The sequence below is a fragment of the Symphodus melops genome (assembly GCF_947650265.1).
Source record: "Symphodus melops genome assembly, chromosome: 4".
NCBI lineage: Eukaryota > Metazoa > Chordata > Actinopteri > Labriformes > Labridae > Symphodus > Symphodus melops.
Genome location: NC_136694.1, coordinates 13072520 through 13089751, shown reverse-complemented (window position 1 = coordinate 13089751; position 17232 = coordinate 13072520). Strand labels below are relative to the sequence as shown.

General features: G+C 40.9%; 1 protein-coding gene across 1 annotated transcript in view; it reads left to right on the top strand.

The window, feature by feature from the left end:
- Positions 1 to 9043: 9043 nt before the first annotated feature.
- loxl2a (lysyl oxidase-like 2a) overlaps positions 9044 to 17232 on the top strand; it is a 28692-nt gene continuing 20503 nt past the window's right edge. Inside the window, exons 1-4 of the mRNA XM_079342330.1 lie at positions 9044 to 9102; positions 9804 to 10016; positions 12303 to 12607; positions 15326 to 15501. Coding sequence (XP_079198456.1) covers positions 12307 to 12607; positions 15326 to 15501 — 477 coding nt within the window. The 5' untranslated portion in view covers positions 9044 to 9102; positions 9804 to 10016; positions 12303 to 12306. The remainder of the gene's footprint in view (positions 9103 to 9803; positions 10017 to 12302; positions 12608 to 15325; positions 15502 to 17232) is intronic.

The window sequence follows — 17232 nt, the reverse complement described above, 5'->3', positions numbered from 1 at the left end:
TGTTCATGTGGGCTAGTCCACCATAGAGGCTCGGCAGGGCTTGTAAGCAGAACAATTTCGAAACATTTAAAGGTAAATGTATAAAACCAAATTAGAATGAAAAATCAAATCTAAGTGGATTAAATCACAAAATGGGATTCTAACCAGTATTACACTCGATCTTATGTGTTCAGCCTGGTTGCATCGTCCTGCACCAGGAGTTGTGCTTCATATTTTGGATTGCTTTAAGAAGAAAGAACAAGCAATTGATCTTGTTTTTCTTAACATTGTTCAACATCTTGGTTTGACAACAGTGGAATATGAAAGAGTGTTACTAATGTACTACATAGTTGTTGTTTTTTTAACAATAAATGCTGTTCTCGTTATTCAATCCAATTGCAGCTACTGGATTAAAAGAACTGCCACACCCCATGAGAGCTAAACCTGGCTGTAGAGAAGTCTAAAAATGTGGTAATTTATCACCACCCTATTTCCATACCTGCTTTATACGCTTTAGACATTGTTATGGGAAATTTTACTCCATGTGTACGATATGCCTTGTAAGAAAAGGTCTCATAGAATGGTTTCCATCATTTCGTTCTCTTTATTCTGTTTCTCACACTCTGTACATTTGAAAGAGTCACCCAGGCTCTTTCTCACTGGACTCCATCTCCTTCTCAGCCTGGGGAGATGGTAGATAGTCATGTAGTCTCTTTTCTCACACTAGGGGATAGATTGTGCCCTGCCAGGTGGGCAGTGGCCCTATGTGGCGTGATGGGGAAGTGCTCTGGGTAATGTGATGGAAATGTATAAGTTTTCATGTTTGCCTTTACTCGGGGCCTCTTTCTCTCCTCACCGTGTGAGAGAGTGGTCTTTGAACGCTTATTTTGCCTTCGAATAAATGTTCATTGAGACCAGATCGATCTTGGGGTTCTTTTTTGAATCGATCTTCTCACTCTTTATTTTTTACTCTTTGGTAATGGGAAAAATTTCACAACAATTTGGCGTTGTCGGCAGGATACAGCGAGCTGCTACACGACGGAAACAGGAGAACGGTGCTTGGCGCCAGCCTGAGGAAAAAAACTCAGTCCACCTGTTTGAACAGGAGAGCCGGGTTCTCGTTTCCCGCGTCTACGGCCGACTAGATCCTACGGTCTTGATCCGAGAGAATACTGGGTGAGATACTATTCAAATTATAATTACAGACTCTCCGGGAAAGGGACTGACGGGTGTACTTATGATTTCAAGCGCTATAACATCTGAAAATCAGGACTTTCCAAGGAAAAATCAGTGCTCTTATGATTTCAAGCACAATCAAATCTGAAAACCAGGGGATTTTCCAGAGGGAAAATGAAGTGCCCTTAGTATTTCAAGCACTATAAAATATAGAAATCGGGAATTTTTCCATGGAGACTCAGTGCTCTTATGATTTCAAGCACTATACTGTAAATCAGTTCAGCAAGAGACGTCTTGACTGTTAAAATGGGGTCCGGATCCAGGGAGGGTCATGTCCTCTTCCCAGACAGTGTGTAATTTTATGAAGAAAGAAAAGAAAAAAAAAACAGGAAAAACGGGAAAACAAAAAACAAAAAAACAAAAATATTTCGAATGTCTGAATGAGTGGATGACTTCAGATCACCTGAATATGGATTTCCAGAGGGAGGTTTGTTGATCTTAAATCAGTTAAAATAATAATAAAAATATAAATAGAATATAAATAATAAATACAGTATAAATAAATAAAAAAAGGTAAAGGTGAAAGTTAAGAAGGATTTGGAGAGATATGGGAGTCATAGCAAATGCATGAGAATGTGGAAGACTGCAGCGAGACTCTCGCTGCAAAAGGGAGAGAGAAAAAAGGTCATGTAAAAGAATGGCAGAGGGAAGATTTTAAAGTGGGGATGTAACTGGAAGAAAAAACCAGTTCAGCCCACCTCCATTTTGGTCTAGTGATACCTCACGCCTGTTTCCTTATGCCCCATTGCAGGCCCTCTGTCATGGTTTGGTTTTGTTTCTGTATTTAATCTTGTTTTAGTTTTCATTATTTCCCTCGTGTTCTGTGTATGTATGATTCCTAGTGTGGTCTTTAGTCTTTAGTGTGTTTCCCTGTGTCCTCCTATGTTACCTGTAAGTTTATTTCCTGTGTTGTGTTTTAAGTGTCTTTAGTGTTTCCTGTTTTATTTTGTATATCTGGTTTTAGGTGGTGTCAGTGTTGGGTTTTACTTTGTACTTGTCCTCAGTGTTCTGGTCTTGTGTTCTTTGTTCCTTGTGTTTCCCGCCTTTGTGATTACCCTGATGTTCCTCACCTGTCTCGTTAGTCTCACCTGTGTCTGATTACTCCTTGTCTATTTAGTCTCTGTGTTTGCCTCAGTTTCTTGTCGGTTCATTGTCTTGTCTTGTGTTGGTTCTCGTGGCCTGTGGTTCTTGTCCCTCCTCCCTGTGTTTCTCATCGTGATTTTTGGATTTCTGTTATTCAAGTAAGTTTTGGTTTTTGCCCTTTTTGTTAAAATAAATCAAAAAAAAAATTTCTGCAATTGGGTCCTCCCTCTCCTGTTTCCTACCTGCTAACACTTGACACCCTCAGGGTGACGGACACGGACCTGGACTCCTACCCTCCCATGCCGCCATCCCTGCCACCACTGGAACCAGGCCAGCCATGGTGCGAGGTATGGAGAGCTCCAAAGATATGTTTTACACGCTCAGGATGTGGTGAATGAGCGAGAAGGGAGCAGAAAAGACAAGAGACACTGTTGAATAAAGCTACGCTCACCATGGACAGTGGATCTGCCCATTTCCAGGGCCTGTCCCAAAGACACGGGTGCGAAGGGGGCCAAGCCCTTGACTGACATTCTGATGTGTGCTATTTCTGCCGGTGACCTGGCCATTGAAGGGACGATTGCCCGCAGCGAGGAGGAGCTGAAGGAGGAGCCACCGGTGGGGACGGACGGGAGGTTGGGACTCCGGGTGCGGACGTCAACCCGGTTGCTGAGGGTCCTGCCCAGGGGCGTGAGATACCACACACACACACACACACACACACTGCTATACTCTGTTGAAACGGCGCCTGCTTCTACTGATTGACATAGGTTACACACACAGGAGGCATTAACACACTTGGAGTTACAAACACAACCCCTGCCAGAAACATATGTTTCTTTACTTATTGTTATGGTTGATTTGGAGGCTACTCATTCTGTGATCACAGATTTATTATGTCTACCCCAATTAGATATAGTGGCAGATGTATCTATTCTATATCTGCCTCTGGGGAAACCATTAGAGAAAGGTTTTCTAATCTAAAGATTTTCAGCTACGTCATTCATTTCTGGTTTCTCATCATAGACCTAATGATGATGATCCTGACACGTGTTACAGCTGTACAATGGGCCCCATTTGAACTGAAATATATCTATGAGTTGAGACTACAGTTAGGACAATCGACCCAGCAACTTGTTAAAATGACAAAAGAAAAGTTGTTCCTGACTCAGACTTCAAGCGACTTACTGACTTAATCTGTACCTCTCATGCCTCTAACGACTTTGACCATGTTTATGGAAAACAATGATACAAACAATCCTCTGACAGACTGACTCCAGAAACATTGTTTTGGAGCTCCCACGTGGCTGCTATCTGTGTGTCCTTGATGGAGCCTGTTTAGAGTTGTTTACAGTTTCTCTCTGCATGTTTCTTCCTGAAGCTGAGCGCTCCTTCGAGCAATTGTTTATATCTTAGCTACTTGTTATTATTTAATGTTTATTTTGTAGAGAGAGAACACAGTCTTCTTAGTTAAAGTCCCTGGGTGTTAAAAATACCTGGCCAATAAAATTGATTCTGATTAAAACAAGCCCCGTCTCAGTTGCCACCTGCCTTGGGTCTTCCTTACCCCTCCTGTCCTGTTGTTCAAACGGTGGATGAAAAGGGAGGATTTCTCTCTTCTGTCTTGTTATAAATGCATGGTGATAAACTCCGTTCGGTGGCCTACTTTTCATCCAAACTTGACCTTGTGGCTGTGGAACTTCCTGGGTTTTCTTCGCACGGTAGCAGCAGCTGAAGAAGCTGTTTTAGCTTCATGTGACATTTTTGGCCTCTGTCCTTGTTTCTCATGTTTACATTATTTCGCTTGATCAAAAAGCATGACACTTGTCTGCTGCCAGGTGGTTGCGCTATTCCACCATCTTGCTTGGCCTCCCCAATTTCACTGTCAGGTCTGCACACCTCGTCCTGACCTCTCTTATCGACCGCTGATTAACCCTGACCTAATCCCGTTCATTGATGGTTTCTCCTCCTGCTCTGACATTGGACTGAATAGGGTAGAATACGCTGTCTGCTCTGAAAACAATGTGTTGGCCTCTGGCTCACTGTCACCTTATCACTCTGCACAAACAGCAGAACCTGAGGCCTGCAAATTAGCATCTAAAACGGTCATTATCTACACTAACTCCCATTATCCCTTTGGAGTAGTTCATGACTTTGGAGCGCTATGAAAACATCGCTCTTTTCTGAAATCTGACTGTAAACCTATTTTTTAAATTGTGGTTGATTGTTTTCACGTGTGTCGAAGCATTTCCAAGAAGGGCCGTCGCAAAAGCTCTTTTGACAGAGATCATTCCAAGGTGGGACATACCTAAACCTAAATTCCAGTGATAATGGCATCCATTTTATTAAGAAAGCCCGAACAAGAAGTAAGTGCTCTGTAGGGGTTCAAGCTAAAAACACACTGTGCCTCCCATCTACAGTTAGGTGGCGCTGTTAGCGTGAAAATGGCACTTTAAAAAGCGAATTGGCTAAATGTTGTGAAGACACCAAGTTGCCCTAGACAAAAGCACTTCCGCTAGTTCTCATGTAAATGCGTAGACGCACACACCTCACTTAGCTTTTATGTAATATTGTTTGAACATCAGATAACACTGGAGGGGAAACCAGCACAAAACTAACTCCTACATCTACTGCTTTATTAAAATGTAACATGTTGAAATATTGCAAAAGTCTGTCATGGTCCCTTTCTGTCTCCACCAGGCGGTGAAAGCTGCACTAACCGTTCCAGCGGCCTCTGGACCGCTCTACACCTTCTGGCCAGGACAGTGGGTTGCTGTGAAGGACCACAGGCACCGCCACTGAAAGTCCAAGTGCCGGTTTGGTCCGTACCAGGTTCTGCTGACCCACACCGTTTGAAGGTCGCAGAGATGGCCACTTGGATTCACGCCAGCCACTGCCGCCTCTTCACTGGAGAGCCCCCAGTAGCTGCCCCTAATCCAGCCCCATAATTACTCTGAGGTGTTCAGACCGTTCCTGTGTGGCCACCATTGGAGCCATTGCCTTTACCATCTTTTGCCTCCCCTTGTGGCTGTCCCTTTGGGGAGACCCTGTCACTTCGTCTCAGACAATACCTGGCATTTGGCTGCTCGAGTGGTGGCCAGGAAGGATGACTAATGAAAGCTAGTTTGTGGATTATTGCCCCATACCACTCCTTCCAACGGCTTGCTGATTCCATATCCCGCCTCAGTACACGTTTCCACTTCCATTTTCCTGCTGTGGAAAAGCAACCACACTCAGACTTTTCACTGGAAAAGAAACCACACTCAAACTTTTTACTGGAAAAGCAACCACACTCAGACTTTTCACTGGAAAAGAAACCACACTCAGACTTTTCACTGGAAAAGCAACCACACTCAAACTCAACCACACTCAAACTTTTCACTGGAAAAGTAACCACACTCAGATTTTTTTACTGGAAAAGCAACCACACTCGGACTTTTCACTGGAAAAGAAATCAGACTCAGACTTTGAATCTTACCCATGGGGTAAGAATGTGATGGAAGGTATTGTTTCTTCGTGATCCTCACACCTTCACTACACCGACTAATGCTTTTTTGTTCAATATCAATCAGTGTACATGTAAAAAAATATATATATATTATACTGTATTACTCGTCAAGACCCCAAAGGCACATATTTGGGCACCATTGCAGGATGTAATATCCCTCTTAATGACTCCTGCTCTTTCTTCCTTCCTACTTATAGGATAAATTTGCTGTTGGGTTTTATCTTGTTGTGTTATTCCCTGCACCAGAGCTCGGGTTCAGCACTTACAGTAGTTAACCAAACTGTTCAATATCAACTCCTTTCCATGACTTCCCCTGTTGTTTTTTTTCATTCTATTTATTTCAATTTTAGATTTCAATCAACACAACACAGTGCCTGCAACTGGCATCAAAACAAAACAAAACGGCAGCTCTGAATACAAAAATAAAATATATGAGATGGTGGATGGGGTTTACAGTACATATATAACATTTGTCAATACAATTCAGTACAGGAATCCCTTCAAGAGGATGGCCGAAAGGTCTGGCCCAATATACGGTAATCCAAGTATGGGCGCCACATTCTGTAGAACTGGTCTATACTAGTGTGTATAATACTGGTCAAGTACTCTAACGGGATCAGTTCAGAAATTATTTTGCGCCAACCGTCAACAGATGGAACTTTGTCAGTGATCCAGTGTAAAAGAATGTTCTTCCTGGCAGCAAATGTTAAAGTATTAAATAGTCTTTTTCCAGCTGTTTCCAGACGTTTAGATGAAAGTCCGAGGATCAGAGACATGGGGTCCATCTCAATATCAATATGAAAAATGTTTTGAATTTCAAGTAGAATTTGAGTCCATTACATCTGAAGTTTATGACAAGACCAGAAACAATGAGTCAGCGTTCCCACTTCAGTTTTACACTTAAGACACAGAGGGGAGAGGGAGCGGTTAAAGAAATGCCGTCTGTGAGGGGATATATGTATTCTTTGTATAATTTTTAGTTGCATTTCCTTTGTCCGAGCACAAATTGAAATCTTTTTCACATTAGACCAGATCGAATCCCACACATCTTCATCTATAGTGACAGATGGTTCCTTCTCCCACACACCCCTGACCCTCTGCGTGTCAGAAGTAGACGGTTTGTTCAGAACACGGAACTCAGATATATTTTCAATTGTTGTTGAAACAGCATTTTCTCAACAGCAGATATTTCAGGGTGATCGCCAAGAGTTGTACTGTGTAAGATGTAATGTCTCATTTGCAAGAAGCAGAAAAAAATCTTGTTTGGTCAGGTTGAAAGTGTTAGTAAGCTGTTCAAACGACAAGTCTATTATTTGAAAAAAGGTCAATGAGTGATTTAATATTTTTGCCAGACCACTGTCGAAACTCAGGATCAGAAGAGCCAGGGGGAAAGGCAGAATTGTTTATTATTGGGGTGAACATAGATGTTATATTTGCTCTGCCCTCAAGATGGCGTACAATCCGCCATGCTTTCAGGGTATTGATGGTTATAGGATTTGTACAGAAAGCTTCAATTTCTTTAAAGTTAGTAAAAAAATAACAAACACAAAGTCTGCACTGTGATAGTGCCATTTCAATATCCATCCATATCGAAGGTTTGCCTTTGATCCAATCATTTACAAATCTTAAATGTGCACAAAGTTGGTATTTTTTGACTTCCCCTGTTGTTAAGAATTGTGAGAGTCCAGCAGCGACAGTGATGATGAAGAAGACTATAAATATTGATATGCTGTACCTTTATGAAGTTTTGACTTGAGGTGGTTACACATTGTCATTGTAATTACGGGTGTTTGGTTTGCTGTGACTGCATACACATTTTAGAAAATTTCCCAAGTATCATATGGTGTGATGAACATGTAATCAAAAGGGAGGAATGTTATGGAAAATTTTACTCCATGTGTTCTATATGCGTTGTACGAAGGTCTCGTAGAATCTGTCATATAAAATGTATCTGAAATGTCTTAGAATACTACATGCACAGCCTATTGGGTGTTTTGTTTTCCATCATTTCGTTCTCTTTATTCTGTTTCTCACACTCTGTACATGTGGGAAGAGTCACCCAGGCTCTTTCTCACTGGACTCCATCTCCTTCTCAGCCTGGGGAGATGGTAGATAGTCATGTAGTCTCTTTTCTCACACTAGGGGATAGATTGTGCCCTGCCAGGTGGGCAGTGGCTCTATGTGGCGTTGTGGGGAAGTGCTCTGTGTAGTGTGATGGAAATGTATAAGTTTTCATGTTTGCCTTTACTCGGGGCCTCTTTCTCTCCTCACCGTGTGAGAGAGTGGTCTTTGAATGCTTATTTTGCCTTCACATAAATGTTCATTGAGACCAGATCGATCTTATGGTTCTTTTTTGAATAGATCTTCTCACTCTTTATTTTCACTCTTTGGTAATGGGAAAAATTCCACATAACATTTAAAAAATAAGCATAAATGTATGGTGATGTTCAAATGATTAGACTAATTATAGGCGGTTATATTTCCTTTGGGCCTATAACTCAAAAAATGTAAGCCTGACATGTTATAGTTAAAAGAGCTGTGTTCTTAACCCTAGACGACTATAGCTGGGTGATTTTCACGCGAGCAAATGTATTTGCAAGATTTTAATTATGCTGCATGTGTCTGAGTGTCACGGGTCCCTGGGTAGCTTCAGCATTGTCTTTGACATCTTTGAAGGCACGAGTGTTTCCCTTCTCCAAAACGTTTCCTACATGCACGTGTTCGGCTAATTTTCACCCAAAATAGTTTCTGTCTCCTGCAGCTGTTGATGTGTCAAGGAAACTGTGTCTTCACCAGGGAAGTCTCTCATGTCCCAGGAATGGTTGGACCTAAGACCAAGTTTCCAGTTTTATTTTTTGTTTTCTGTAATTTTTGAGCATTTTTATAGGACCCCCCCCCCCCCCCCCCCCCATGATACTTATTTTCAAGTTAGATATGACACACTTGGAAAATAAAAGAACACCACTCAATTTTATGATGTATTTTCATATTTTGATATATTTTGATGACAAGTACTTTTTATTTGGGATATTATATTGGGTAAAAATCACCCGGCATTAGTGATGGTGATACTAATTTAAGCGTTAGTGTTTCTAGAGTTAAATACAGGTACTCTCTTGACATATTTTTAATTGTATTTTTATCAATTTTTCCATTCACTCTGCCTTACCCAATAGGTAAGTCTGTGTTGCACCTTTTCACCACATGGTGGCGTCCTAATGCACAGCAGCATCTCAAACACAGACTCTTTCCTGCTGAGACTTTAAGGAGGTTTTTTTCCCCATCAGATGAGTCAGAGGGTAAAGACATTGCAAAAATTCAGTCAGTTAAATCTTTTTTGACTTGTTTTATTTGCCTGTCATGACGTTTGTTCACACTGTCAGTCATTGCATGATGTGAAGATATCCAGTGGACTTAAACGAGCTTTCACCGTTCTCGTGAGTATGGATAAAGAATGATAGGCTACATCACGAGAGCCAAAAACTTACAGTTACAAAAAAATATTTTTAATTAGTTCTAAAACTTTATATCAGTCATATGATTCGATTTGAACATCAAAGATAATTTTGATTTAACTTTAAGGACACCAACAAAGGATCCTATATCACCTAGTCTACTCACACCCCTTCCTTTCAGTGTTGTAGAAAACAGTTCACAACCAACCATAATGTGCTTCAACTTTTTGGTGTTTTAGTATGTGGGGCCTTTTATATTGTTTTAACTGAGTGTGTCCTTCACATCAAAAATAGGCCACTCTAAACATTTGTGTGAAAATAAGGCGACATCCCGAGAAGACAATCACATGATCTTTTGATTTAAACATTAAAAGACACATTACTGTCTTATCATTGTAAATTGTATAAAAAAAAAAAAAAAAAGCCATTATTCCTGTATCTCAGTAAATACAAGTTATAGGCTACATAAATTAAATGTTTCACAACCCACAGATTTAGTCTATACTTTTTCAGCTCCTGTTTTTGTAACCCTGGTGATTGAGCAGAAGTAGGCGGGTCCTGGATGCTGAGGCGAACTCTGATTGGCTGCTCTATGTGCAGATGAGTGGGACGGGCGCGCGCTGCCAGCTGTGAGGGGAGCAGAGTGAGGGGTACTAAAAGGGACAAAGAAGCGCTGCTTCACATCTCACCCCCTGCAACAGGTTCAACACCTCAGGGTTTCTTGGAAAGGCTGTGCTGTTTTTCCCCCGTCAGTCAAAGTAAGTGTCTTCTTTCACTTTAATACTATTTACTACTGCTATTCATATCTCAGGCTTGTTCTCAACTGTTGTGAAGTTTATTTCGCAATTGCAAACGTGTGAAATATTAAGACAGTCAAGTTCCAATATTAGATGTAAATGACATGTACGTGTCTCACTTTCAGGGTTATATTTGTGGTTTTCGATGTTTCTATTCGTCTGCTATAGTGTAGCATCCTGCTAAAGTTGACATTTGCTATAACGTTGTTTTTACCTAAATGTTGAACTGAATAAGCATCACACTGTTAGTTTTCGCTCTCGTACTGATATTCTCAGGATTTCCATGAGAAGCAACAATTCTTCTTTATTACTCCATGTCATTATTGGAATCATAACTTTTCAAGGATTAACAAGCCCTTCATTTTTAATTAATTCTTTTTCAAAATGAACAATGGGCTATACTCATTGAAAGAACACTGGCTTTGACAGAGAGAGAAATAAATTCAGCATGTGGAACTTGCTGTTTTCCGCTTGATTTGTCAACTGTTGGCCAGAGCTTTCACCATTGTTTGTCAGTATTGCTCTTGTGCAAGACTTTACATAAAAAAAATCTCTGCAACAGACACATAGGCTACAAGCTGTTAAAGTCAAACTTTCTAATCCAGAAAGTAGAATAATTGACAAGCTGCATGTTATAGGCTGGGTAGAAATCAAGTTTTTGAGACAGATTTACCTATAAACTGTTCACATTCCTCCATGTGCATGTCTCCTCTGGTATTGTAAACTGTGTTATCTATAACATATGTCCAACAAATGAAAAGAAGTGTTCACTTTTCGTAAACCGTTAGGTAAACCTATATGAAGTGGACAGGTGTGGACTGGAGTGACATTTGACCACTCCAAGCTATTTAAGAGTCCCCTCTGAACCCTCATAGGTTAGTTCAAAACTTTCTTGCAGCAGATCCTGTGAATCTAACTGCTGTAGTAGAGACACCCTGAAAATAAAAAGCTATACCTGAAAGTCACTTCTTGCCTCTGCTGATCTTGTTCCTGTCATGGGAAGATAAACCAGATGTTTCAGATGATTACAAGTGGTGTCTAGCACACTCTAGAGGAGTCCTTTCAAGCCTACAATCTGAAGTTTGTTTGGCTGTTACCATGACATCAGCTGAGAAAGACCCCCCCCCCCTCCCCCCCAACAAACTAAAAAACCCCTCCTCCTTCGAACACTGAAGACGTGGAGGTCTTCTTACTTTCACTGTCTTCCTCCCCTCCATTAACTCCAGGAACATTCCTCCCTCAGGGCTTTTGGTCCCTCCCTCCTTTGACACTTTCATGGTTTGCCATGAAATATTGATGTGGAGTCAACTTTTCCCTCTGACCCTCAGTTAAGCAGCCACCAGGCACAGATCAGGAGATACATGAGAGGGGCAGCACCCACCCTGCAAGAGCCAATGTTTGCTCTCCATTTGGCTGTCAGAGAAAGGGAGACAGACAGGAATCCTTCTCCCTGTAAAATCCTTCATTCTTACCCAACCCCTGAAAAAAAAGGTTGTTTTTTTTTCTTACTGGCAGCCAAATGGATTATTACTGTTTGCTCAAAATACAGTAAAGCTGTGGTGAGTTCTCTGTGATTTACAAGCTTCTACTTGTGGTTGCATATAGAGGCCAGTTGGAGTCCTTGGAAGTCTGATGATGGCCAATCCAAACTGTTACTGCACAAGACTTCATGCTGAAACTGTTCACTCACTCGAATGATGCACCACAAATTACCTCTGTCTGTCTTTTGATAATATTCAGCCTACGGTTGAACTCTTTGAACTTGGAAAAAGTTACCATGAAGTCAAAGTTTTAAAATAAGCAAAAAGAAGGTTGAGCTGCTCTTATTTGTTGTCACTTTTGGCTGACTAACTCTACAGAATAGAATAGTCATAAAGCCACACAATCCCTGAAAATTCTTCTGGGGATTATTTATTGTTTAGACTATGTCAGTGAGTATATCAATAAGAAATGACAGCAACTTTTTATTTTATTTTTTATTGCGGGATTTAGATGGTACCTTATTTTTGTGTTCTGAAAAGCAAACTGAACAAGTTTCAGTTTATCAGCTATATTTTAGATATTTTCTTTAGACATAAAAATATGGGAAAATTGACGTCCAAGTTCAGCTCTAATTTCTTCTGAGGCTAACTCTGGCTAACTCTCAAACTTTCAGTATAGTCTTCTTACTTTAGCTCAATGTTTTAGTCCATTGCAGCTTTAATACATCCTCTATATTTTTGTTTGTGTGTTTTTTCTCCCCCTTAGATCAATGCCCCTGTCCTGCATCATGCTTCGCCCAATCATCATCCACTTTCTCGTGTCCACCTTGATGTTAATGTGGCCGCTGTGCAGCGCCCAGTCAAACTCTGGCACTCCTGTTATCCAAGTACGACTAGCCGGGGAGAAGCGAAAACACTACGAGGGTCGTGTTGAGGTTTTCTACAATGGAGAATGGGGGACGGTGTGTGATGACGACTTCTCGATTCAAGCTGCTCAAGTGGTGTGCAGAGAGCTTGGCTTCATTAATGCTGAGTCCTGGTTTCCCTCTTCCAAGTATGGAAAAGGAGAAGGTAAGCAAAGTAGCATCTCATTCGTTCAAGCGCCTGGTAATTTTAACATAGGGTCTGATTTTAACCTATCTTTTAAGTTAATTTACTCCCAATAAGTGAGGCAAGATTACAAGTTTTCATCTCAGCAAACATTCAGCTTTTCCACCACCAATAATTAATAAGAATATCTTTAAGTACAGTTTGACATTTTCCATTAATATCCTTGATTTTGCTACTCAATTACTCCTGTCTGACAGCTTATACCCTCTGGCACTGGTTTTCCCATTACTGGTGAACTTCAACACTCCAATCAGGTCTGAGCATGAGCAGTCGGGGGGTGCAGTGGGGTAGTGGGAGTGGAAACACTGAGTGTGTAAACCAGACACACACACACAGATGTAATCTCATCTCCTACTACTGCTTTGTCTTGCATAAATCGCTGGAAAAACACTGACGAGAGTCTTGACAATAAAATGATGGCTGCTGGCTGCTGCTGCTGATAAATGTCAGTTTGTGGCTGTTAATTAGCTCTGTGTCCCTCATTAAATACACATGTTTTCCCACCAGCAACATTGGCCACATCCAGGAGGCTGTTACAAAAGCAAAGTAACTTAATTATTAGCTACTTGCTTCCCATTACGACAGTTCCAAAAATGCCACTTAAGAAGTAATAACACCCCATGCATATGAACTCAAGGGAGTACAATATTTACAAAAGAGCAATTAATGAGCAGTTTTATGTCTGACTCTGGCTGTGCTATCACACAGCTGCTTGTTCAGCTTTTTAGTAATGCAGCTTAAAGATTTGGGATCTTTAGGATCCAAATGTTGAAAGTGGACTACAAGACTCTTATGTCTCATTGAATGATGTGAAGTCTCAGTGACAGGGGGGGGGGGGGGGGGGGGCAGGAAGTTTAAACTTAGTATTCAATGCTTTCAGAGAATAGCATTTAGCCATTTATAAATAAACTTACCAGCCGTTTCAGGCTGATAATAGTCGTTTCCATTTCCTGAGAAGAAGATGTTTAACTTGTGGGAGGATCATTATGAAAGCAGGGTTTGTAAAAAGCCAGATTAGCTGAGTGCATGTCCATGTTCTCATGCTGTTGTTGGAGACACACAACCATTAAAGTGATCAAGACTGTTTTCCATTCTCCATTATTATGATGACCTACACGCCAGTGAAAGAAACCACCAAATGTTTTTAATTGAAGACATAACTACATAACTAGGAGGAGGACATCCTTGTTGGGTGAACAGTGGTTTTCCTGCAGGCATGTTTGAGTCTGCTCCTCAGCTTCCTTTAAACAGCTATGATTTGCAGTTGTAAAAAGATTTGTGCAATGCGTAAAAAATACCAAAAAGTGAAATACAAGAGAAACAAATCAAAATGCATATCATTTCAATGTTTTGAGGAACACTGTTTTGTCTAGTTTGTTTTAATTTTTGTATCTTCAGATGTATCTTTTCCTTTTTAAAACCATGACACCTCCATTAAATGATGCAAATGGTTTTATGTCAATCAATGGCGTCCAAAAGTACCGAAGCTTCAAAAACTCTTCAGAAGCTGCCACAAGTGAAATAGATAGCACTGTTTAAATTGCACAAATATATGTGCAGGAGACTTCTTTTGTTGCCTTGGTACCGAAACCGGGATCAATTTGATATTTTCAAGTATATTTTCTGAATTCCCCTGCTTTTTTTCACTGGCTTGAGAACTTTCCCATAAATCCTGCAAATGGTGGATTTAACGTCCTTTAACAATCCTGATTAATTCCAACTGGCAGTGCTGAGTAATGGGTAAGAAAATGTGAGACCATTAAGACCAAGCTGGTTCTTACTTTGATTCAGCTCCTGAAGTCTTGAGGTAAAGAAGATTCGTCTGCCAAGAGGCAGCAACGTGACCAAATATCACGCAGTCACTTACTTGGTATGATCAGGATTTTCTTCAGAAACGTGTTGAGACTTTCCCAATGATGAGCAGCCTGTTGGTTGTGACCATGGTGACAGTCCTGTGGTTCCCCCCCCCCACAGGAAACAGACAGCTGTGCAGCAGATGACAAAATTACAACATTTGTTTTGGCAAAATGTTAGCTTAGGTTGGAATCCAAACACATCTCCACGTGAGTACGTTTACTGTCTGTCGATGGACTTCAGTGGAAATGTTGAATTAGATTTCCAAAGGAGGATTACACACAACTCAAACTGTCAATGTTACAACCAAGCCACAGTTTCTATTTCCGCATCACTATTTCCCTTATAAGGGACACATTGGACCTCATAGCTCAGTGGTAACAAATTAGGTTTTAGAGAGAGAAAGAGATCACACATTGGAACATGTAACAACTGTCTGATAAATCAACCTATTGGACCACAGTGAGAACATCAGGGCATACATGAAAAGTAGAAGTCCCATCGTCCAAAAAGTAGTACACAGCACGGGTCTAGGGTTGAAACTAATAATTTTATTTATTGTATAAATGTTATCCATATTTGGCAACACAATGTCTTTCTGATCTGCACTGTAAGGTACAATTACAATGACAAAAAAAGAAAGTTATTCTAGTTCAGTTTGGTAAACAAGTTGTCTATTTGAGTGCTCCTTTTATAGAAAAAAATAGCAATGTAGAAAAAACCCCAATATGGCACTCAAACTGAACGAAACAATGATAAACAAACTCCTCACTAGATCTGCTGCAAAGGGCCATTTTCACATATCTTCGTCTCTTGCCATTTCAGGTCACATCTGGCTCGACAACGTGCATTGCACTGGTGGAGAGAAGAGCCTGGCTCAGTGTGAGTCTAACGGCTTTGGAGTGTCTGACTGCAAGCATTCAGAGGATGTCGGAGTGGTGTGCACGCAGAAGCGCATTCCTGGCTTCAAGTTCATTCGGAACCAGGCCAACAACGATGAGGTATGTAACGTTCTCAGAAAGAAAGTCACTCTCAAATAAACCTGAACACAGTAAACTATAGACTATAGGCAAATATACGCACACAAATGTAAACACCCAGGGTGGGGTCGCTTGATCACGTAATTAATAGCACTCCAGTAGCAACCGCACATGGTTCAAGTACGCACGTGTAACCTAAACAGATGTTAGGAACAATAAAAGAGGAGGAAAGGATAGGCCTTGGATGAAGGAAAGAACTTATCAAGGTGCAGACATTGCTCCGAGGCTGAGCTATTAGAAGTGAAGTATTTTCTTTAGATCCTTCCAACTTTCCAGACTGAGCCAGACAGATCAGCGGACTGTATGTAATGTCCGTCTGATTTTCTGCCATTACAAAGAGGAGCGTTGCACAATAATGAAAAGTGTTCTGGACAACATCGTCAAAACTCTTCAAAAATACAAATCATAGAATCACATTTTTGATGAAATCAATCACTTTCATACTCCTGCTCTATATCTGGCCATCGTAAATTAGACGCAGATGAAGACTCGGTTGCAGCAGCCGTTTTCAAAACTATCAATGAGTATTTGATAAAACTTCTTTCTAGCATGTTTCAATGGAGGGGTTTGCTAAATGAGGTTGCTTCAGTTAAGCTTTACAGGACTTTTTAAAAATTGGTTGTTTTTGAACAGTCGATTCATATCAGTTGTTAGCTAACCACGTCAACGGGAGGTTCCTGTCGCTCCATAAGTTGCAACATGCTACCACTGTACAAGGACACTTTCAGGGTGCTTAATTACAAAGGGAACTAAGTTAAAGTTAAAGTTATTCATGTTTGAAAAACTTTATAAATTCACTAACGCAACGGCGTCAGATGACATGACCGGGTGTTAGTTAAACATTGTAGTTATAATGAGGGAGAGTAGATAAGTCCACTTTATGGAATCAGTGATTCTCCAGTGTTTCCTATCTGCCCTTACACCAAGCCAGTGAAATAGTCATCCTATAGCGTGGAGCTGTACACTCCAAAGTTTGCACTAATGACTTTACCAGGCTTCTATTAGTCTAAAAGTCGGCCCACACCAGACCCCCACTCTGCCGCCGCAAATATTTTGGAGATGACTCAGAGAGAGGGAAGACCATCCTGTCTGGCTGCAGAGAACGCCTTTGTACCGGATGGAAAGTCAGTGTAGGTTTGTGGACGTGACAGGAGGAATGGAGAAAGGGGAAGAACAGGGCTATTATTCAGCCTGTCACAGAGCACGTTATTTAGACACATTGCCATGAAGGGTTTCCCTATTAAAACCAGACAGAAAAAGATGAAGCAACATTTTTTTGGCAGCTATAACATTCATACCAGAGTGCTTTGCTTGTTCGTATTAGAAAGTAAGTGGGAGTTAACTCTGTTACAAGAGCAGAGCCTATGTTTTTTACTGGATTCAATTAAGACAACACACATCTGAAATCCACGTGGATCCTGCCTTTCTCATTCCTTGATGTGTCAGGAAAAAAAGGAGATGAATTTGACATTTTTAATCATGAACTACTGAACCCTATTCACAAATGTCTTTAGTGTATAGCCCATACATGTCAGCAGCACCCTCTTGTTCCCTATTTGTCTTGTGTATTTAAAGTCTCTGGGGTGTTAAGTCCCCCACCCTGTAAATATTTCCACAGTCTGGTCAAAGCCATTTAAGTCGCAGGGGAGAGGAATGGTAAAAGTGTAGCTACACCTCTTAACCATGCTTGAA